Below are 23,095 nucleotides of genomic sequence, written 5' to 3' on the forward strand. Positions count from 1 at the left end.
TCGTGACGCGGCTTAACGACCAAGGGATAAAGCGACGAATCGGAAACCATTGGGCCGTCTGAGCTCCGGTGGCGGACACATGGTGACGCATCTGTGTAGCACAATGATTCTCCACCACAGCAGTTGGTAGAAGGACGAGCGGAAATTCATGCTTAGTTCAACTTGCCGTTTCCCCGGTCTGGAGCATGCGGAGGCACTAGCGGTACCCCATGGGGAATACCCCTGAGAATTGATATATTGCCATGATCCCTTTCTTTGCTTCGTCATTACAAGCTATCAAACAACAGCCCACTGACTTGAGTACCCAATCTTTCTCTCGTGTGAGCATCCTACCTCGTGTCCAATATGTCGAAACCCGAAATTGAGGCTCTAGAGCACTATGTAAGCCCTACAGTCTACCTAGGGAAGCCTCATGACATTGGTGTGGCCCACTATGACGGAAATACGCTTACATGTGACTAGAACAATACCGATCCTCTTAGTGAAGAGCACAAACAATATCTCCTCAGGCGCCATGGCACCATAAACCTAGACCCCGTCCCTTACATGAGCGATGCCGACCCCTTGAACTGGCCCAAGTGGAAGGTGAAGTGACTCCATTCCCACTGACATCAATGCAATCTGATTGAAATGTTAGAAAATTGTAAACCTTTCCCTAGTCGCCTTCCACGCAATGATGGCCACTTTCACCGCCGCGGCAATTCAATCAGCCTTTGTCGAAATTGCAGAAGATCTTGGAGTGACCGTGCAGCGAGCGAGTTACCTCACATCTCTTGTCATCGCAATCCTTGGTGTTGCACCGCTTCTTTGGCGCCCGCTCTCACATACCTATGGGCGACGTCCGGTCTTCCTAGTCTCTCTCTTTTGCAGCCTCATTGGCAATATTGGCTGTGCAGTTAGTCCTACATATGGCACGATGGGCCTCTGCCGGGCGATAACAGCCTTTTTCATCTGCCCGGCCGCAGCTATTGGTACGGCCATCGTGTCAGAAACATTCTTTCGAAAAGAGAGGGCGCGCTACATGGGTGTTTGGACCACAATGGTAACGCTTGGCGTTCCCGTTGCTCCTCTCATCTTCGGCTTTGTTGCTATGAGGACTGGGTATCGATGGATTTACTGGATTCTCGCTATAGTGAGTGACTCTTGAGCTTCACCAAAGAACATCAACTAATCCTTTCAGACGAATGGTGTTCAGTTCATCCTCCACGGCCTGTTTGGGCCCGAAACCCGATTCGAACCCAGCACCCAATTACAAGAGAATTCTTCCTTCAGACAACAATACCTAAGCTTCCGTCGCATCGATCCCAAACCGTTGAAGTTGAGGGACTTTTTGCACCCTCTTAGCTTCATCTGGTCTCTCAATGTTATCATCCCAGCTATTGCACATGCCATGGTATTCCTTTGGGGTAGTGTCATGACGACATTTGAGATTCCACAGGTTTTCCCGGAGAAATTTGGCTTCAACACACAGCAAGTCGGCCTGCAGTATATCGGAATCATCATTGGTACAATCCTTGGTGAGCAAATTGGTGGAATCCTTTCGGATAAGTGGATGGGACTACGTGAGCGCAGAGGCCAGCGCCGAGAACCGGAATACCGTTTATGGCTGAGTTACATCGGATATTTGACTGCAGTCTGTGGCGTAGTGGTTTTCTTGACGCAGCTTGATAGAGCCTCGGGGACATGGGATGCTACCCCTATCGTCGGGGCAGGCATCGCAGCAGCAGGGAATCAGATCGTCACGACTATCATGATCACATATGTTGTGGACTGCTACCATAAGGATGCTGCAGCAGTAGGCGTCTTTATCACATTTGTTCGCCAAGTTTGGGGATTTATTGGCCCGTTCTGGTGAGTTTCTAAGGCAATTTCGTGCCTCTTCGCTGACTAATGATGCAAAATAGGATCCCAGAAATGATTGAAAACTCAGGGTTCAGGCGAAGTGCAGTAATCTCCACGGCAACGATAATAGCAGCAGCGATACTGCCTACAATGTTGTTACAGTTTAAGGGTCGACACTGGAGACCGCAAGACGCATAGAACTAGTTCAACACAGTGTTATAATCTGGAATCAACTGTTGTATAATTAATTGAATTTGCCCCATTCTCTTATTCAAGTAAAGTCTTATACCTCTTCAAACAACATCATCTACCTATACTGCAGTTTATATACCTATATTGTCAGTTAAACATACACTCTCTAATAAAGGTAAAGCTGACTGTATTTACTCACTGTATGCTGAACAATAATAAATTAATCATCGCTGCAATTGCACACAACTCTCTTGTTATATCATTGTGTTGCTTTTGTCTGTGTACTTCAGGGCGTGCGCTTGGGAAAAGGAAAACTCAAGATAATTCTCTTGTCATTGCTTATACTGATTGGTATAGCAATATTATATAACATCATTTTCAATATATTTCCCAGACACCGTACTGTATCCCTGAAATGCAGAACGTCAAGTAGGGCGGAAATCTCTTATCTTTTCGTCATCACGGAAGTCACTGAGACTCTGGCCTCCGAGCAGGGACAGGTTTTAGCTCAAGGTTGCACCTACTGTAGGGTAGTTAATACTACCGCTGAGGAGTGGGTATGTCTACCGAAGGAATGTAAATGGAGAAAGGAATAGAATTAAAGTTGTATGTGGTCATACGTTTCGAGGTTTTATGATACTATGTATAAGACTTAATGCTCACTTTTGCGGGGCTCATGCAAGCCCTTGTCACTCTGCTGTCTGTCATTAAACGGGATGGATATACACCTACATGAATTTAAACATTAATCTAATTTATTCTACATTAGTTAAACCCCTTTATAAGTAACAATCAAGAACTACCGGATTGCTATCCTGCCACAGAGACTGGTTCATTATCAACAGTGATATCCTTCAGGTATCGGAATCTTGCTCCGAATATCCACCAAACACCAGAGAACAGGAACGTTGCGCCGACAATAAGTGCGGCCCAGTTCATGTTGCCAATGTTCTCACCTGTAACTGGAAGATATAGCGGCATGCTAGTAAGAAGTTAGTAATCATGCCTCACTCGAAGGGAAATACGTACACGTAGATGACAACAGTCAGTAAAGCCCATGCAACAGCAACATAGTTGACAAAATATCCCCATCTGCCAAGATCGAAGTGGGGGCGAGGGGGAAGAATTGAACGACCGCGAACAAGGGCCTGTTGAGAGAGTCAGCAGCTAGGTAATGGCGCGAACTAAAAGTACTTACAACTGTTACTGGTATCGCGTAGGCAAGGGCAAAACAAACTCCAGCACCACTGACGATAGCGTTGTATGCCAATTCACTGCCTAAAGAGATAAGTCCAATGATAACCTCGACCACGATAATTGCGTAGATGAAGTTCAGAGGAATCTGTAGCTTGTGATCGATCTTCACAAGACGGTGTGACCATGGGAATGCATTATCCTCTGCCATGCGCCAGCCAAGACGGGAACACGAAGATAAAATTCCGGTGCAAACAAGTAGCTAAAGAAAGAGTCAGCCATGGTGATAAGAGGATGAGGTGATATAACTTACATTTACAACGCCAAAGACTATCGCAACATAGATACCAGCGTACTCATTTCCCGCCACGTCCGAGAACCAAGTGACATAAGGTGACCTATTCATAAGCTTGAGTCAAGATAAGCAGGGTGGAGAAACTTACAAGGATGTCACATACTCGGCGTAATTACCACAGCAGAACAGCAGGATGAGATCAGTGACGATAGTAGCAACACCAGAAAGGACCATGGACCAAACCATGGCTCTCTGCGCAGTGTCAGCGAACTGGAGTTTTTATGTAGTGGAGTAACTTACCGGTGCATCTTGAGACGCGTTCTTCATCTCCTCAACCAAATGCATCATGCTATCCGTACCATAAAGGCCATACAGAGGGCTGTAAAAGCTGAGTATAAACACCCATCCGTTGTTGGTGTATCCCGAATTGTTGATAAACTGAGTAAATACGAACTTCGCGCTTGATTGGGGAGCTGTGGCGAGCAGAGTGATAGCCCAGCCGAAGAAGCCCAGGATTGTGAAAACGGCGCCAACGGTGCTGTAGAAAGGAAGTGCACTGGGCTTTAAGTTCATCAGGAACGGTATAACCAGTAGTCCGAGATATATCAAAAAGGTTTGGTAAGGCTTCCAGTCGACATTTGGGTGAAAGATGGACACCATAGTACCAATGATGTTAGCTGTATTCAAGGCGCATGAAGAGCCAGTAGCAGTCTCAGCTAGAAGCAGACACCATCCGACAAAGTACGAGAGGAACGGTCTATACTTTTCGGTAGCGAGCTTCTGCACGTAGAACTGCTGACCACCAGCAGTAGGCCAAATGCCGCAGTATTCAGCAAGTGAGGCCATAAGTAGGGTCTGGCCGATGGCGACGATGATGGAGCCGTAGAGAAGCGAGGCTGGACCACCAACATCAAAGATGACTCCGTAGAAGACGACGACGCATGTCCACGTCGCACTGATCATAACCTGGTAGGCGCATACTTTGCTGTTGTCAGTATCACTCAAAGACTATGGGCTGATGGGAAGATACTGACATGTCCAGAAATTGTAGACGCGATGTAACTCGGCCGACTTTCCGAGAGACTTGAGATAGGCATCATCAGTATCATACTGAGACTGACTGCCCTCTAGGACTGATCCATCGTCATAGATAGGCTCAGCCTTGATGTCTTCCTTGGGAGGATCCATGTCTAGTGGAGACCAGAGGTAAAGGATACCGTTGTTAAGAATGCAGGTAGAATGCCAAGATACAATTGGGAACAATGTTTTAAAGAAAAGAGCTGTCAGTGGAAATGGGGATAGGAAAGATCTTTACCAATTGCGAAAACGCAAAACATAAACAGAGAGTACAATCTAGATTGAATGCGGGGGAGATAATGCCCGGACAACGTCTACCAATGATTAGCTTCCCTGCTGTCGTTTACATTCCACGCAAACGCCTCCTTTCTCTTCCGACCAGCCTGGCTCCGGATAGCGCGCCCAGACCATCGATGGACGTGAAAGTGGCCTTGGCTTTTCTTTGCCGACCAACCTTGACGAGCTAGTGCGTACCATTGAATGTAGAGTCGTCGTGTGGATACAATCATATCAAAACGCGCAAGTTTGAAATAGCATCTATAAATAATGCCAAAGACCGACAGAAACTAATGATCTTTTAAAAACATCTCCTTACATAAGCTAGTTCATTGCAAGGGTTACCGGTAAAAACGCCACTGCATTTCCTTGCATAATAACCGACTTAGATCCCACTCAATATAAGTCTATCAATTACCTCTTTGAGCTTCTACCTCATTTGATTGTGACCACCACTTACGTGGAATAAAAGAAAAGAGACAGGGAATGACGATACCATTGATATTTCTTTTGTTTTGCAAGGGTCTCCAGCTGCCTACAAATACCGACCAGACACCTTAAAGATTCTCTATCGTTCTAGCCTTCTCTTATCTTTCATTCCGATCTTTTTATCTGACATTCACTGTCGTTGGGTAAATTTTCTAAGTAATTACAGTACAGATCAACTTTTACTGCTTTTGGCGCCTACCCCTTCTCCACAGTTCCTAAAAATTCAATATGAAGGTTGTTGCAGTCATTACCACTCTGGCCGCATGTGGTGTTGCAGCTCAGGTCCAGTCAGGCGGCCTTTGCAATATCAACGGCAACCCTAAGGGGAAGGTGGTCTGCTGTAACTCGGCGATTCCTATCATTGGACAATTGCTGTGCAATGTTCTACCTATCGGGCAAACCTGCAACAGAAATCAGGAGGCCTACTGCTGCAACACTAACTTTCTGGTAAGTACATTATGTCCTATTCTAGAACATTGTTTAACGGCTTATAACTCTACCTAGGGCGGACTTATTAATGTTAGCCTCTTGAACTGCAGAAGTTTGTAGAGCAATAAGACAGTGCCTATGTAAGGGATATTGGGATTAGGATTACGATCAGGTTTAGGATTTGATCAAGGTTAGGACTATAGTACCTATAGTACAATGCAATCACTATAATTCCCTCTATCCACAACATTCTAATATCCATTTATCACCAATTAAACATACCTCTACAGCTATATGACAAATCCTAATTCAACTTAGAACAGAACATTTGCCACCAATCACACCGAGTTTGATTAACATCAGTCAAATTGACATCTTACTTTGTCACTGTACCCAGTCCTGTGTCACTTTTGTTTACAATTCTTGCTATAACTGAGGGCGTGATTCGGCATGTTCAATTGTTTTCACCTACACGTCGGATCCTTTGAACACGCCTTTATCGGTGTCACATCCTTCACGCCAGTGCATATCTACAGGGAGCCAGTCTAGTCATGACGGACTGTAACAGTCAGATATTCTACCCATGTACGCATCTCTACTCCACTCCACTCCCTCATGTCTTTGTGTGCCTTCTCAGAACCGAGTTTTTCTTCCATGCTCTATTTGTATTCCCACTTCTTGTATCGGTTCTTCATAGCGTACTATTCAGTTAGTATAGGAGCCACTAGCTTATCACTTGCATCTTTAGGCTAGCGTAAACAGAGCTTTGTCTTTTCTCGACTTAGATATTCCTCTTGGTCAGGTTTTGCGTTGAGCTTTCAGTAAGTTAAACTTCCATGTACTAATACTGAAGTGTCTTGCCGATTGATGTTCTGAAGAGTTTTAGAGGATATATACTTAGCACTTCGCTCAGCTGAAACACATTCCATCGCATCAAATAGCAGGTCATATATAGACAATCCCTTAACATGGTTTGGTTCTGCTAAGTACACTACTAGGCCAGGTCTTCTACGACGGTCTGACCTTTGACCTCAATCCTAAATTGTAAGAACCTTCCCGACTCTCTATCTACCGCTCGATCAACGTTCTGGCCAACGCCTTTTCTAGGTGCAAATGCCGGGATCTGTTCAATGCTAGATGCAGTCTCAGCATCCTCACGGTACTTGGCTCTCATCACGACCCCTAGGTCGGCCGAGTCGCCACTATCTCGAACCCGAAGTTCTACAACGTCTCCTGTTTCCAGGGGGCCAGTTTTTGGCTGTAGATCAGGCGGGGATTCCAGAGTGAACCAGGCTTTGTTTGTGCTTGGAGCTGGATAAAGAAACCCCGAAGCGTCTATGTCCACGATCGGATCGGTTGCACCCAAGAATTTGGATTGTTCTGGCATTGCTTCGTTGAAAATGAATGTCTTGGCGCCATAAAGGTGCTTCGCATATCGTCAGCTTGACCCTTGTCGACGGTGAGTTCACTTACTTTTTCACTTCTGCCTTTCTCAACCCACCGTTCTAATACCCAGTTCGAGCGCTTCTCTTGGTCATCTGCGTATGTTATACACCCCCGTGAAATTTGACGAAAAATCTCCTTCTTGGAAGTTCCAACTGAGGGAGACGATTGACCAGTGGAGATCCACTCCAGTGTCTCTTCTATTGTCTCATGTTAAACCACTTCTGAACGGGAGGTGCTGAGATATCTGTACACTTACTTAGGAGGTTCGGAGACTCTACTGCTACGAGTGGTTTGTTTGTTTCCGTATTGATGAGACGAATTTTTGTTTGAACGCGTTTCCCAGCACATGAACCTCCGTCAGAAATACCAGCTGCTTTCCGGAATTGGGCCTCTGTGCCCTCGAACCCTTTGAACGTGCTGATGAGCTGTGTCAAAGGGACGATGTCACCTTGCTGTTTTTCGGTCATCGCTTAGCACATTGAAATCAAGGCACGCAGAGTCGACCTTACCTCGACAATACGCCAGTTGCGGAAGTTTCCGACGGTGCCACACCATTCAGGAGGACTATAGAAAGGTTAATACATTGCAAGGGAATCTAGACTTGATCACTCACTTATTGCACAACGTAGTGTTGCCTCCAGTGGCCTCCCAAGACATATTGCTTGAAAAGTCTTGCTTCTTTGTGCTGTTTGAGTCTGCACCACCAGAAGCATGACTCGCCTCAGCAGAGGCTGTAACGCCATATCCAGAAATAGAGATGGCTGCAGAAGCCTTGAGAGAGTTTTCTCTTTCCGATTGTTCTTCTTTGCTGTTGGAATCAATTTGGTGTGAAGATATAAGTCGGCCACCGATTTGGACCCTTCTTGAGAAAACATGCCCTAGTACGGAAATTGTTGTCAGCCGAGTCGTAGTCGTTTAGAAGGGCAATAGGACGAACCATATTTCTCCCCGAAGGACACTACATCGTCTTTGGTCTTTACACTCGCGATATCTGACTTAACTTCATCCGTGAGTTCCAGGGACCCTGCATCTAAAAACACAGTAACGCGCGGAAACTAGTCAGAAAGGTTAGCAAAAGCTTAGTAAATACCCTGATAAACTTGCGCTATAAATCACGTGGATCTTCTGATGTTGCTCGTCATCTGCAGTAACGTCCTTACCCCCTTCTTGAAGAGAAAATCCAGCTTTCGCTGCCGCAGAAACACCCCAAAGTCCGCCGCCGCTAATTCAGTATCAGCCAATACCTAGAATGATGGGTTGTAGTTTGAACATACGCTGAGGCCTCGATTGAACTCTCACTGAAGGAGCTCTTGGCCATTGAGGATTGGAGGCTGTTCTGCGTTTCAACAACAGTCATGTAGGAGGAATCATCAACTCTGAACCGCGGGATGTGAGCTGGAAGCTATACAAGGCAATCAGTCCTGCTCTGGGTGTACACAGCACAAGGAATGTCAATGGCATACCGCCCCAAGTTCTCCTGCCGTCGAGGCACCCTTATTAGTAGCCTCGGGAGCAGCGATCTCGTAGGAATCGAAGAATCGCTTCTTGAGCTGAAAGGCTGTTGTAAACCATTCGAGTCAGTAGCCAATGACGAAGCCAAAAGATGATGCTTACCGTTAAATGGAGTCCTTTCTACAGAGTGGTTCTTGGTCTTCCCATTGTCTTTAATAGTCAAGCGCTGCCCACTGAGCAGACAATTGGTCCTAATGATGACGCTCCAATCTCTCTCGGTCAATTCAGCTGCGACACTTGGATTTGTCATTAGCCCGCTGCGTGTAATAGTGTTCAATAGTACTCACGACAACTTAGATCCCGTTGCTGCAGTCCACTTGTCACTCTGAAATGCAGATTTAAGTAACTGAGCCCTGAGGTGATTGAGTTCTGGGGCTTTCTGTATCTTGATTAGTGTTCCATAGTAAGGCACATACAAGTATATTTAAACATACCTTTAGCTTCAAGTCGAGCTGCTTTTTCAGGAACTCCTGCGTTGCATTATCGGTCTTGGTCTGAACCTTTCGCTTTTTGTAATAGACTTTGAGGGTCTGGTGGATCAGATCAGTCCTGTCATTGACTGTCTTTCCGTCTTTCTGTCCGTCTTTCTCGGTCTTCTCCTCCTTGGCCGCCTTTTCAAGGATCTTCTCATCATTCTTTTCGTCGCTTTTGGTGTCATCGTCATCATCGCTACTTTTCTCACCTTCAGCAAGTTGACTGAGGTACACGCTGAGATTCATATGGTCGGCCATTTCGGCGCCAGAGGTATCGCAGAACGGGTTTCGAGCACTGCAGATCACATGTAAATTGGTATCGTCTTCAGTTTGACCTGTAGTATTTTAAACATACTCGAGTGATCCAAGAACCTTGTGCTGCACAAGGAGGCGTCGAATGACTTCCAACTTAAGCTCTTCGGGCTTCTTCTCTTCTAGAAATTCGAGCGTCTGTTTCTGCTTGCATGTTTTCGTACCAGGCTCATAAGTGAACACCTCAAGAATGTTGCTTGGTCTTTGTTAGCTTGTGGAAAACTGTTTGTGATCTCACGAATGCCGTTCCGCTAGACACTCACGTTTTCTTCTCGACCGCGGCCATCTTAGACAATTGCTGTGACTAGTCTTTGCAGGATAAAGTAGGTAGAATGGGAATTTCGTGTAAGTGATAGAACTCCAGAGTAAGGGTGGTCGGCGGAAGCGATTTGGTCTTTCCTTTGAAGAGTACACTGGCGTATAAGACAGCGAACAGTTGACTACCTTGCGGGAACTGTTTCGCCAAAAGCGCCTACCTCGATTGTCATAACGGGGTATGATGATCGAGCGTCATGGTTAGACTCCTTGCATGACGATCAAGCGCTGTGTTTAGACTCCCTGCATAATGACCTCAGTGGTGACCAGCTCTCGTCTTGGTAAAAGACCAAAGAAAGTTTCGAAGGTGTCAATTCCCATGGAAACCTACCCTCAGTCTCAGCCGTGTTTGGTCCACTCCACTAAGGCATCCAGAAGAATGGACTCAAGATGGTCAGATCTAATTGTTAGCAATGTGTAGATCCGTCATTCTTCCATGCAGCTCGAGAGGAATGTGGTAATGTTGACAGGCCTCTTACACGTGTGCATTCGCTACTTGCGGATGGCCTCGCAGAATCACGGTTATTGGTTGGAACGTATCTATTTGAGTTCTTCCCGCAGGTGGTTTGTGCTCTGAGACACACATCCCTTCTCGGACAGATCGGAGACATGGAGGAGATAAGGAGACGTGGCCTTGATTTAGAGGCTAGTATCAGCCACTGAAGCACTTACAGCACGGACCGCCCCGAGCTAAGCCGTGTTCCAGGTGATCGGAAGTTCTCCTCCGGATAGATCGACGAAGCTGGATCTTCCCTGATTAAAGGATCATAGTGACGCGACCGTATTTTCTTTTTTACCTTGGAAACGCCATCTGAATGGTAGGTTTGGGTAAAGACATGGCTTTGCTCATACTTTAGGGCCCACAATGATCTACGTGGCCCATAGTGCTGCTAATACTTCAATCCCGACTTGGCAATGGGGCAGTGGCCATCTCCTTGTTGAATTAACAGAGAAAGCACAGTCCATTTGTTCGTGCAAACCCCTAGCCTTTTATATAGAACATCTATCCCAACGAAGCCCCTGGGCCATTACACCAAAGCTGTACTCCTGTACATTCTGATCGCCAGCATGACAGCTACTCAAGTCCTACGCGTAAGCCGCTTTGATCCGGCCAGCTCAACCTCCAAACAGAAGCAGATCATCCAATTGGAAAAGTCCGTTGAGCATGAAAAGCTGAGTGACATACGAGAGCTCCTTCAGAAGAACTCTGTCTTTGACTCTAAAGAGTAAGTGACCGCCTTGTATAGATCGTGCGCGATTACAAACACCATTTAGCTTCAAAAGTCCATTCTGCAGAAAGAATGGTTCTGATGTTAGTGATGATATGAAATTTGGGCTTTACCTGGCCTTACTTGGGGTCAAGTCTATCAGTGAGCCTCGCCTGGATGTTTATTTTAAGGCCAAGAAGATTTTCTCCCCAGTAGACAAAGCCACCCAAGATTCTAATACTGAGCAGCTGGATCTCGCGTTTCAGGTAAGTTAATCCATACTTTACAGACCAGATAACTCTGACCGATAGCTAATTTTATACGACTATAGCAAGAGCCTGAATTAATCAAGAAGAATCCCGAACTGCTGACTTCCTCTTTCAACCCAAGTGATTGGACTGCAGTCAAAGGGGAGCTCAGGTAACGTCTTGTCCAATCCCAAGCCTATGATCACTTACTCACCATCTTCATTAGCCATGCCGCAGATTTGACAGAGAGGGAGTGGAGCGTCATTACCCGAACCAACTGCCTTCTCAGTGGACACCGGATCGTCACTACACCAAAACTGGATGGGGAAACAGAGAAACAGGTCTTGCAAGGTATCGAAAGAAGTCCTTACAATGGTGAGTCATTGGATCCGAGCGCTTGAAAATGGCACAACATTCTAATCAGCACGATGTAGCCTTCAAACTGAAGCCTCGAGCATTTGAGTCTTACGAGGTGTCATCCATGGGCCAAGAAGATACATCTCGTGGCGATGACGAAAAGGTAAACATTTACCCTAAGCATTCAACCTATTTTATATCTTATATTTGTATAGTATCATTTCCGGATACCTCGATTTCGGGTAGATGACGATTCCTCGGTCACCGTTGTTGAAACTAAAACCAGCTTTGAAAAGTCCATGGCAAAGAGCTCGTTCTCTGAAACATCCTTTCAAGTCGCTGCGTAAGTTATGGCTCCGCTGTAGCAATTTCGTGAGAGGCGCATGCTGATCGTTCATCCAGGAGTGCAAGCTTTTTCGGGGTATCGGGAAGTGCCCAAGCTGGCGGCTCTACAGGCTCTACTGATAGTTCTTCATCCCTTGAGGCAAAGGAAGAAAACTCACTTGTCGTCAACTATAACGTACGTTCAATCTTTCGTCGATGATCTCTACTTACTAGACAAAGTTTCCTCGTGTTACTCTCTACTGGGACTACAAGTCGCTTGCTGTGTCCCAGGAGTGCCTTGACGATATCAAGACCGTGGTAGACCTGCGTACAGCACAAGACTTTCATCAGAAATACGGCCACGTCTTCTCAAGACGCGTTCAACTTGGAGGTCGTCTATCTTCATCCCAAAAGGTTGTCAGTACTGAAGGCAGTAAGGTCAAAGAACAAGCTCAAAAACTGAAAGCCAGCGCGTCTGCGTCCATCAATTCATCCTTTTTCCAGGCTTCTGTAAGCGCTAGTCATGAAAGGCAAAGCAAGGAAGGTTCAAGCTCCAGCAAAAAAGACTTTTCCAGCTCCATGGCCTGGGAGGCTACTGGAGGCGACACACTGCTATGTAACAAGTATGTGCTATCCATTCATTGCGAACTTTGGCCCTCGGGAGCTGACAGACCAATAGTCCTGCCCAATGGTGTGCTACCGTTAGTCTCCACGATAACTGGAGGATCGTGAATGTGAGTCCGTTACGCGTATGGCAAGACTTGATCTAACGATACATAGCAAGATGAGGTTGTGCCTTTGTACAAATTCCTCGCCAGGTTCCCTGAAGTTGGCCATAGTATAATCGACAGATTCGAGAACGCCGTTGAGAACATACCGCAATCAACTGTCCCTAAATACAATTTTCAAGTCTTCCAGCTGAATGTCGCAGATCTCCTCTGGCTGGCTGTTGAAAATGATGATACTAAAATCTGTATGTGTAATGCTACAGGGAGAGAAGTAGAAGCTGCTGACAACATCTTTACAGTCGACACCATTAAGGAAACCACCGGCTACTGGGCTGAGGACAAGAACACTGCCGCAGCTTCAGTAAAGTTGAGTACTACCGCCAAGCCGTCCGATATTTCAACGCGCTTTGTCGTCAGTAAAGACATGGAGACAGGAAAAAACGGGAACGTAAGTATCTACTTTCGTATATTCAAAAAGGAATACATGGCTTCCATTTGTTACATGACACTAATGCTGCTATAAAATAGATTCGATATGGTGAAGCCTTCCGCGCCAACTCCCTTGGGCACCCTAAACACTGGACGCTGGCTTCGCACATAACTCAACCAAAGTCTGCTAGGAAGACCGATCTTGTCTGGGCGCACCTCGTAGGCGAGCATGGATCTATTTGTCTTTATAAAAAAGACGATCCTGCGAACCGTGACTATGTCCGCAACAATGATGCGGTATATGTATGCCTCATCAATACCAACGGCATCAACCCACAGGGGCCTCAGCTCATAGACAACACAAATGAGAGTGAGTATTTACGGGCAAAACAAGTTTGGCGTCCAGGCCAAGTAGAGCCACCCACTCTAGACTCCGATGGCACTTTAATCCCTTTCACGTTCAAGCTTCTCGAGCCGTATGAAGGAGAATACGCTCCAGGCTCAAGGTCATGATTGCAGGCTAGAGCTTGTCTACGCATATCTGGGAGCCGCAAAGCCTACAGATATGTCAGTCGGCAGTCAAACCGAGAACTATCATGTTTAGATATAAGGTCAATCATTGAAAGACGTTATAGAAGATGTTATCATTTGGCACGAACTTTCCAACAGAGCTGCAAAGCGTGATAATGTTGTAGCATAAGTGGAATCAAGACAATCTATTCTGCCGATGCGTTGACTAAGGTTATTGTATCGGGAACAAAAACCAAAATTGAAAATGCATGCCTCCAGACCCGTCTGACAGGTTCTAGTTTGACTTGGATCGAAATGTTTGCCACCAGTCGCAGCGAGTCTGGTTCTCAGTATTTTCACTTATTACAGCACCGAACTCGTTGATACTGACGAGATTCCCGGCCGTGCCCCAACGAGGAAACTCAGCAGCATTCCCACCCTTCATTCTCGGGACTCCATTAATTACAAAGCTCGTGATAATACTTTGCAGAGTATCCTGCGAGACTGGTTTGAAGGCAGGGTTCTGAGGGTCGTTGAAGATGTACTTGAGATCCTGTGTGTGTAATCCGGGAGTAACGTTGAACTGGTCTGTGCAAATGTCAGTTATACCTCCGCCAAACAATGCGGAAGAGACTCACATGCATATCCTTCCCCTTCCACTGCCTTGTTTATACCGGCAAAGTTACAGTCAATGATAGCCTCTCCCCACAAAGCCATTTGTCGAGATCCCTGATCGGTGTACCCAAGACTCCCATCAAACTTGGGAGGGTACAGCTCATCAGCAAGGTACTTCTGTTCTGATTCAGAAAGTCCAGGTATGGAACGTTGGATCCAGGGAATGAAGTCGGCATCCGCCATATTATCCACATCAAAGAAGAAACCTCCTTCGAAAGCAGTGTGTGAGGCAAGGGTCTTGACAGACTTGTCGAAGTGACCGCGTTTAAACATGGCGTAGGGATAATCTGGGATGAGCTTCTTGTCCAAGACGGGGCCGTAGATGTATGTCGTTGCGGGCGCGGCGCCAATTTGAGCTGCGTTCGCTTTGATAATGGCTTCTGAGCTCGCGTCTCGCGCTTCTGTAAGTGATGTAACATTCAAGACATCCAAGAATCCCGAATACGCTGACTCTGGCGCTTGGAAGGTCGGTATAAAGGCAGGCGACTGCGCGATAACCTGATTGAAAGGCGCCTTGTCTTCACCAAGCAAGTGCAACAGAACGGATCCGCCACCAGCTGACTCACCCATGACAGTAACTCTATCACGCGAACCGCCGAAGAGATGAATGTTATCCTGGACCCATTGAAGCGCGAGACGTTGATCGAGAAGTCCGGCGTTGAGATCCACATCTTTCTGAACGTCAGAGCCTGGCAGGAATCCAAGTGCACCGAGACGGTAGTTGAGTGCGACGAAAATAAGTCCGTTCTCGTTGAAGGATTTGGCGTGTTGGAGAAGGCCGCTGGGTTCGAAGCCGGGAGTTGGCCAGCCGTTCTTTGAGCTTAGGATATAGCCGCCACCATGGATCTGCTTGATCGTTAGCTGAAGGATTGATGCAGAGAGGCACATGATTTACCCAGACCAAGACAGGGGTATCACACCCTTTGCCTTCTTTTGCATTATCGAGTACCTTGCGAGGAACATGGACATCAAGAAACAAACAATCTTCCGTCGTCGGTGGCGGCGGTTTCCCAGCTGTCGGCGTATAATTCTTGATATCAGCCTCCCAGTTCTGAAGGTTAAACTCTTTGCCGTTCGAATATTCGGCAGTCGGCTTCACGGCCCGTGCTTGCCAGAGAGGAATGCCCTGAGGACAAGCCCTAACTTCCTCTCCAGTTTGGATGACATCACGGTTGGTGAGGGGTGGAACAGGTGCACGAAATCTGAGATTTCCAGTGGGGGGTTGTGCGTAGCGAATGTTGGAGAATTTGTACGTGTCTGTTTTTGTGTCGTGGGAGAGAGCGCGATGAAGTTCCTGGGTGTGTTAGATGTGATTTTCGAGATACTGGGAGACTTACGTAGCCGAGATCAACAACTGGTAGGGTTGGGGGCTTTGGTGTCGCTATCGCGGCTGATGCCAGAAGGACGAGAGTAAGAAGGGTGTTTGTACCCATATTGACTGTGTTGTATGAGGATGAAAGTAGAGGTTGAGATCTTGTTTTCTTGGAGTCTTTTCGAAATATCACATTTTCAATACCTGGTTTATATCTAAAGCATTCGTACACAACCTCGGTCAACTTTCTATGCTCGCAATAACCGAGTTCTACTGAATCTGGTTTGGGTGTCAGACAAGAGGCTGTGCAATGCTGTCAGATTTGTCATATGCTGACCTGGATCACGGAAACTTGGCATCCGAGAGACAAAGGTAAGCCACAGTCAATTCAATTCGGCCGAGTCCGAGAATTTGTATTCTTGAGGATGAATTCTATGGTAGTTGTTCCGACGCTGTCGGTTGAATAATTGAAGTTTAGAGGCTATGTTGTGATCTTCCTAGCTTCAGTCGTGTTCGTATCAATAACCCCATTGACGACACCAATTAACCATCAACCCCTCCGTAATCGGTCCAGCATTTCTGATCGTCGGACTAGCCTTCTCCGTCCTCTCCATCTCGAACCTGAGGAAACGACCCTTTTTCTTGCCTTCCAACAATCCCCGATAAGTATCAAGAAGTTTGACACCAGGATTCTTCTCAAGGTCTACATCCGTCTCTTTCGCACTTGCTTCCAACCTCTCAAACCATCGCTCAAAAGTAACAATCTTCATCGCATCCCCGTAAAATTCCTTCACGGCTGGTGCGATCTTAGACCAATCTGCCACAGACGGATTGACACCGTGGAAATATCCTGAAATTTGAGATACTGGCTTGGGAGTTGTAACACCAGCGATGTCGAGAATTAGACCCGAGATATCTTCGATAGGTGTCCATGTGATTTCCTGCTGCGGTCCAAGATGATCTGGCAGAACCCCAAGATACACCGAGCTCGCGATCAAACTCGGTATAAACTCCTGTTTATTCCACATACCCTTTTCTGCTCGTGGTCCAGCGATTTGCCCGACTCTCACAGACGCAGCATGGATACCTGCCTTCTCCACAGCGGTGTCAAGGATCAAACTTGCGGCAAGCTTGGATCGACCGTAGCCCATTTGTGGAAGGGTAACATCGGTGAGCTGCTCTTCAGGAACGGGGTCAGAGGATTTCCATCCATCAGCGGTACCAATACTCGAAATGAATATGATGGGTACATGTTTCGCTGCTGCTGCGGAGAAGTCGATCAAATGGCGAACACCGCGAATGGAGGTTTCGAAGGATAATACGCTGATGTTGAAGTTGACTGGCCACGCGTTGTGGATAATTCGGTCAGCAGTGGCAAGTAGAGCGTTGCACTTGGCCTGTCCGAGACCAAAGTCTGGAAGCGACAGATCTGCGTGGAGGAACTCGACTTTTGACAAGTCTTGAGTCAGCCCGCGAGCTTCGTTGATTGAGGGTTGACGAGAGGCGCCGCCATCTTCTGCACGATTGAGAGCGATGATTTTGGCGACGGATGGTAGGTTGCAAAGATCGTGGAGGATGTAAGCGCCCAGAGAACCCGTCGTGCCTGTGACCAAGACAATTTGATTTTCTTCGGCTGGAGGCTGTTTGTCGGCTTTACAAACAGGCAGGTTTTCCGTGTACTTGGAAATAAGTCTCTCCGTTTCCTTGATCTCCTTTGACTCATCCTGTGATCCTGAGAGGATGTAACTCGCCAATTCCTTTGCCGTAGGATGTTGATAAACAGTACGCGGCTCAAACTCCGTCGTGTCGATGTTTGCCGCCTGCAGTGCCGTCTTCATGATTTTGGTGACGTTCATGATCTGCAGCGAGTCGATTCCCGCGGCGAAGAAGTCTGTATCCACCTCGAGACCTGTGACACCAAGTGAAGTCTGAAAGACAGCGACGATCGACTCCGCAAGCGCTTCTTCGTTGCCAAGATCGAGAGAAACAGCTGTGTCAGTGCCACTACCTTGTGCCTTTTCGTAAAGATCCTCAATGAACTGCTCATACAGCTTCACGGTAGCTGCTCGCTGCACAGTCGTTTTACCAGCCCGCGCAAAAGGCAAAGCCGGATCCGCAACAGCAACCAAATCTTTCGTAATTCGTCCATGGGCAACCGTTTCAGAATTGGCTTTCTCAACCACCGGCCAGACCTTCTCAATAAACGCCTTTTTCTCATCATCATTCGTCGACACCGCTTCATCAACAAGCTCAATAATAAGCGCAGCCTGAAACTTCCCCTGCCCCACCACCAAGGCACCATTAACAAGAGGATGACCCGCAACAGCCGCCTCAATAGAAACAGGATTTAGTTTCTCACCATTAGAAAATACAACGATATCATCTGCGCGACCCTTATATAACCAGTGGTCTTTAAGCGTGGGGTGAGGTTGGAATATGTCCTTTGTAGACCATTCTGATAGTTCGGGGAAGATGTAGAAGACCGATTGGCTTCCTGGGTCGGACATGTCCTTCCGAACAATGACGAATTCATACTCATTGGGGCCGCATTGACGCCAGTCGATGTTCATGGTTTCGCTGTCGAAAACGAAGTATTTCCAGAGTTTTGGGTCGATTGGATGATAGAGGGCATAGGGAAAGGACCTGTTTTGTTAGAACATGAGGGTTATCTTGTGTGGGTTACTTACTCTGTCGATGCAATGAGGTTATTCAACTTGACACCTTTCTCTACCAGAAAGTCTCCAACAGCCGGTGACAAATTTCCTATCCAAGTCAGTCATGAACAACCCGGAGATGTGTATAACTTACCACCAGCAAACTTCAAAAACTGAAGCTTCAGCAGCGCCTTAACACCCTTCTCACTCGCCGCCAGCCCCTCCACAATAAAAGGCGGCAAAACAACACCCTGCGCCCCAGAACCCTCTAAACACTCCAAAACCGAATCAACGCCCAAAGGTTTATTCGGGAGCGACATAACGGTAGTGGTCTCGGTAAAAATACCTGAGATGGTTGCATAAACACCAGCAGCATGAAACATGGGCATCGAAAGCAGAATCTTAGTTCCCTTCTCACCCCAATCTTCCATGGCGAAGGGACATCCGTTGAAAGAGCCGTTGCGAAGCATGTCTTCTAAAGCGAAGAATGTACCTTGTTTCACGACGATGGGTTTGGGGATCCCTGTGCTGCCGCTTGTGTGGAGAACCACGAGAGGATCCCAGCGTGCTTGGTCGATGGATTTATCGTAGGGAAACGGCGATGAAGATACATTCAGAAAATGCTCAACACTGTCAATAACGCAAACCTGCATTTTGCGTTGTTCAAGACATGGTTTCATAGCAGCCTCATAAGTCTCAGTGCAGTACAAAACATCGCACTTCGTATCCTCAAACAGAGATAGCTGAACAGCAGGCGTGTTTCGTGGTGATATGAACAGCGCTTTGAAGCCAGCTTTGATACATGCGAAAAGGATAATACAGTATCTCAAGTCGCTGGGTCCAATGTACGCGATGGTAGGAAATTCCTCGGTTTTGGAGATTTTGGAGAGGGAATGGGCGAGGTAATCGATGGCGGTGTTGAACTGTTGGAATGTCACCGGTTTCCAGCCTTCCTGCGCGTTGTCGGATGAAGGGATGGACAAAAATGGGCGCTGGGGATCCTCAGAGGCGATTTTCTCAATTAGTTTAACCAAGACATGATTTTCGTATTGTTTTCCATGTTGTTTGTCCAACGTGGCTGGAGAGCCGCCTGGAGCTGGGGCTTCAGTCTGTTGGATGTCGAGCGGAGACATATTGTACCTGTATAATGTAGATGGAAATGATGAGATAGAATTTTGATTGTTGGAATGTCGAACCAACAACCAACAGCCAAGCCAAGCTATATATACCAATCTTCCTCTGTAGATCCCATTGTAGCAGGTGCTTGAGCTAGCTTGTTCAGAACCAACAGACCAACCATGACCAATCGATTACCGCTCAATTCCCGCGGAGCTTTGAGGCGTTCAAAAGACCGGGCTAGATTTTTATAATGTGGACATCTTGAAGAAAATACCGAGCTCGAGATCTGCGATTTTATTCTGTTTTGGTGTTTGTAGTCAGTGCGTCATCGGAGGTCGGCAGCAAGAGACTCCAGCAGAATGAGAGTGTCGGCAATCAGGTATCCGAAAAACCGGCCATTGAAGATTATCGCTATGTATGTGCAAGCCAATTGGGAATGGGCGTCTGCGCCATGTCTTATCGCGTTAGACTGACCGCTCAGGCTGGCAATTTATTGCCGTAGCATCTGTCGCAACTGATGGACTCGACGTGTCTTAGGAGGGAAACATTCCTTCTGGAAAACGGGAAGCTCGGTTATGAATGGGGACAATCTTGGCGGTGCCCTGTTCCTGGTCTGTTAGATCGGATCGATCCCCAGCATTCCAGTGGAGAGACTTAGCTCCGACAGGAAATTGTCTCACAGAGCTACAGGGTATTATTTCGGCTTTCCTGAATGTTGCACGTCAACAACGTTTCTGCGAATAATAGTCAAGATATACATCATAGACCAATATTCAATCGTGTATTAAAACATTGTTTGGAAAGAATTAAAGATATATAAGGTCTAAATTTCACCAATTTCTTGCTGGCAATTGGATGCTGAACTCACACACTTGTCATTGCGAATACTACGTCAAGACAAACCCAACTGACTCAAAGTTATCCATCCGTCCCATACGAACGGGCTCGATGACCGTCAAATTGACTCAAGTTTACAAAATAACTCACTTTCGGAGCACTCGGCTCGTCAAAACAGGTCAGCTGCCACCTCAGTGCCGATCAAGTACCGGCACTAATCTGAAGACCGCGGGATCTTGTCTTGCTTGTCTAGCGCGACGGATATTCCACGGACAGAGAAGGGAATAACAAAGGCCCGGGTCGCCGAATCGCGTTAAAGCCGAAGCCGCCGTGGCTTGCATATTTATGCATGTTTTCACAATTCGAGATAAATATTGGATTTTTGTTATCTGCAGTCACCAACCTCGGTTTTTAGGACTTTGGTGTTGCACAAAATTCTTGATTGAGCAATCATATCATGATCTGACGCTGTCGACTGAGCTGATTGATTCTTTCAGCAAGCCACTGTTTTTCATGGTAGTTGGTAGAATTGACTTCATTGGCGAGGGTGTCATGAATCAATATTTGGGTTGGACAACGTCGAAATATGGATGACATGCAGATGTCAGCGTTACAGTCCAATTCCGCCGAAATGTGAGGCAACCTCAAGAGTGTGGTTTGGGTAAATGCCAGTAGCCTGTCAATTACGTCGGTATCAATGTGTTTCCCTTTCAATCACACTTGGTCGACATAGGACAGCAGCGGGCGCTAAAAAAGGTACAAGTGGTTTGTTTGAAGATGCCGGGCACAACCAGTGAGTTGGATAACAACCCTGGAGATTGTCTTGATACCCCAACGCAACGTCAACACCATCTTTCAGAAGTTGGCTGTGACAAGCAATTAGAGTGACCGCTGGGGACGCCGAATGGATAATTCATCTGCAGGCCCCAAACCACACCACACTGACATGAAGCATCTCGCAACCTTTCACAAACGCCCATTCATAGAAGCGCATTGATTTCCACCAATAAAGCTTTGGTTTCCGACAAGTTCAGAGGCCTCAGCTTGAAGAAACCGTCGATCTCTCCCGACTGAGATCTAGAGCTGAGGCACCCTCCTATCTTGGAGCTCGTGTTCAAGTAACGGCCATGCAGACCTTGAACCCTCATTTGACTGAATAGGCTTCTGACTGCAGAATTGGGAAACATTGTTCGACGGAATACAGCTGAACTACCAAATAAGTTCTTTCCCCGCTTCTGTAGTACGGAAGGCTTGAGCTATAAAGAAGGCACCAAGTCCCTTGAGATCAAGATCCAAGTGCGACGTGACACAGCACTCCATTTGCACACCATTGTCTGACCTCATTCATAGCCCAAAATGTTAGTCAGCATAGTCCAACACCATAAGATGATTTCTTTTTAACAGAGTTACAGGCTTCTCAGCACTCTCATCCTCGCCTTCCCACTGGCCGTCGCCTCCTGGCCACACATTGAAGCCTGCCGCAAAGCCTGGCCCGGTACCTCCCACCCTATCCCTTCCTCCTCCTCACCTCAACTAACACTCCCGACCACAGCTGAACCCTGCGCCTACATAGCCGGCAACGCAATGGTCCTCGGAACCTGCGAAAGCGTTTGCGAAACCAATAACTGTCCCAACAATCTCATCTGCAAACCCCGGCGCTGGACCCGTCACTGTGACAACTGCGGCGGCGACCTCAACACCGGTGGTAACCGTGGTCAGTCTCAGGGAACAGACCATGGTCCTACTATACTCTGAGATGAGAAGGCCCCTCCTCTGCCGGACGAGTGGGAACGGGTTAAGCTTTTGGTAGAGGAGGTTTTGAGAATTGTGCATAAGAGGGCTGCTGCTGAGGAGAGTGGGGGAAGTGAGACGTTTGGAGGGTTGGCGAGGTTGTTGATGACTTACTTGGCTCAAATACTACAGATGTGAGTGTTGTCAGTGATGCTACCATGTATCAAGATTTCAATTTTATACACTTCGAACTCTGACCAAGGTCTTGGAAAAAGAATAATCGTGATCTCCTTTAGCTCCAATCCCCCATGATGGTGTTTGTCAATGACAACAGTTAACGGCGGTTTCATTAACCTCCATACATTATTAACAAGTCTAACCCACTCAGCCCCTTAACATGGGAGAATTGGTCTAGTAATGATGAATATGATCAGTTTTACTATATGGTGGTTGGAGATCTTGTGCCCGACTCGAGACAAAGCAATTAAAAAAAGAAATAAGATACAACGGTGGATGACGCATGATAAATGGTATCAAAGTCTGCCAAGTCTCACTAAGGTTATATAGTGAGGGACATGGGCTAGGAGATGGGGAAATGATCAGACAAAGGGATGGAGTAACCCGTTTTAAGATACATATCCGTGCGAATAACTTTTACAGTGTTACGGCAAGCTCTCGTACACACGCCAGGTGGATATTGGGCATTAAGGTGAGGTGAAATAAGTAAGCAGCTGACGAGCCCTACTTCGTAATAACGAATTAGCTTTTATGGAAGGTATAATGGAATTGCTTCTCTGACATCACTGATACCTGCTTCTGGCCCTTTCTTCAAGACATGAACTGAAGCCTTGACAAGCCACAAAAGTAGAGACCTTTTACAACAGGAACATAACTCTGAGTGAGAATGACAGAAATTGAACCAAGAACCCAGTAAAATTGCGGCTACGTATTATGTATATCATCAATATGGTCACGTCATGGGGCACGTGATAGCCCTGATGCAGAACAAAGCGTGAACAACATGATGACAGAACCGGAGGTTTAGCTCCTTTTTGATCGAATATACCTTGAATATTAAGAACGTACCACGACAGAAGGTAAAGGCGCATTT

General features: G+C 46.8%; 6 protein-coding genes across 6 annotated transcripts; 2 read left to right on the top strand and 4 right to left on the bottom strand.

Moving 5' to 3' along the window:
• Positions 1 to 345: 345 nt before the first annotated feature.
• Positions 346 to 2,040, top strand: B0J16DRAFT_317563 (major facilitator superfamily domain-containing protein; the record flags this gene model as incomplete). The annotated part of the gene is made up of 5 exons (XM_046125375.1): positions 346 to 381; positions 463 to 585; positions 638 to 1,132; positions 1,181 to 1,851; positions 1,905 to 2,040. 5 exons carry the CDS (start codon positions 346 to 348, stop codon positions 2,038 to 2,040), a joined length of 1,461 nt encoding a protein of 486 aa, XP_045987818.1.
• An 804-nt stretch (positions 2,041 to 2,844) lies between these two features.
• B0J16DRAFT_395927 (amino acid/polyamine transporter I) lies at positions 2,845 to 4,711 on the bottom strand (the record flags this gene model as incomplete). The annotated part of the gene is made up of 7 exons (XM_046132220.1): positions 2,845 to 3,016; positions 3,064 to 3,182; positions 3,233 to 3,490; positions 3,542 to 3,626; positions 3,672 to 3,775; positions 3,824 to 4,503; positions 4,558 to 4,711. 7 exons carry the CDS (start codon positions 4,709 to 4,711, stop codon positions 2,845 to 2,847), a joined length of 1,572 nt encoding a protein of 523 aa, XP_045987819.1.
• A 1,939-nt stretch (positions 4,712 to 6,650) lies between these two features.
• Positions 6,651 to 10,182, bottom strand: B0J16DRAFT_336233 (uncharacterized protein). Its single transcript, XM_046127179.1, has 14 exons — positions 9,801 to 10,182; positions 9,581 to 9,733; positions 9,187 to 9,520; positions 9,040 to 9,131; positions 8,855 to 8,988; positions 8,704 to 8,798; positions 8,515 to 8,642; positions 8,345 to 8,462; positions 8,178 to 8,295; positions 7,854 to 8,118; positions 7,750 to 7,804; positions 7,497 to 7,692; positions 7,268 to 7,437; positions 6,651 to 7,220 (listed from the first exon to the last, which is right to left on the bottom strand). Exons 1-14 carry the CDS (start codon positions 9,821 to 9,823, stop codon positions 6,789 to 6,791), a joined length of 2,313 nt encoding a protein of 770 aa, XP_045987820.1. The 5' UTR covers positions 9,824 to 10,182; the 3' UTR covers positions 6,651 to 6,788.
• Positions 10,183 to 10,547: 365 nt separating this feature from the next.
• B0J16DRAFT_336234 (uncharacterized protein) lies at positions 10,548 to 13,875 on the top strand. The gene is made up of 12 exons (XM_046127180.1): positions 10,548 to 11,078; positions 11,128 to 11,326; positions 11,392 to 11,480; positions 11,535 to 11,683; positions 11,743 to 11,828; positions 11,881 to 12,008; positions 12,068 to 12,185; positions 12,230 to 12,612; positions 12,669 to 12,723; positions 12,770 to 12,962; positions 13,017 to 13,165; positions 13,246 to 13,875. Exons 1-12 carry the CDS (start codon positions 10,921 to 10,923, stop codon positions 13,657 to 13,659), a joined length of 2,121 nt encoding a protein of 706 aa, XP_045987821.1. The 5' UTR covers positions 10,548 to 10,920; the 3' UTR covers positions 13,660 to 13,875.
• On the bottom strand, positions 13,806 to 15,764 carry B0J16DRAFT_395928 (Alpha/Beta hydrolase protein; the record flags this gene model as incomplete). Its single annotated transcript, XM_046132221.1, has 4 exons — positions 13,806 to 14,244; positions 14,295 to 15,177; positions 15,227 to 15,625; positions 15,669 to 15,764. The coding sequence occupies 4 exons, from the start codon at positions 15,762 to 15,764 to the stop codon at positions 13,952 to 13,954; spliced, it is 1,671 nt and encodes a 556-aa protein (XP_045987822.1). The 3' UTR covers positions 13,806 to 13,951.
• Positions 15,765 to 16,090: 326 nt separating this feature from the next.
• On the bottom strand, positions 16,091 to 19,924 carry B0J16DRAFT_87053 (uncharacterized protein). Its single transcript, XM_046134608.1, has 3 exons — positions 18,452 to 19,924; positions 18,331 to 18,406; positions 16,091 to 18,286 (listed from the first exon to the last, which is right to left on the bottom strand). Exons 1-3 carry the CDS (start codon positions 19,428 to 19,430, stop codon positions 16,162 to 16,164), a joined length of 3,180 nt encoding a protein of 1,059 aa, XP_045987823.1. The 5' UTR covers positions 19,431 to 19,924; the 3' UTR covers positions 16,091 to 16,161.
• Between the last annotated feature and the right edge of the window lie 3,171 nt (positions 19,925 to 23,095).

Source organism: Fusarium flagelliforme (assembly GCF_020744385.1).
Source record: "Fusarium flagelliforme strain FIESC 12 MPI-CAGE-AA-0113 chromosome Unknown B0J16scaffold_2, whole genome shotgun sequence".
Lineage (NCBI taxonomy): Eukaryota > Fungi > Ascomycota > Sordariomycetes > Hypocreales > Nectriaceae > Fusarium > Fusarium flagelliforme.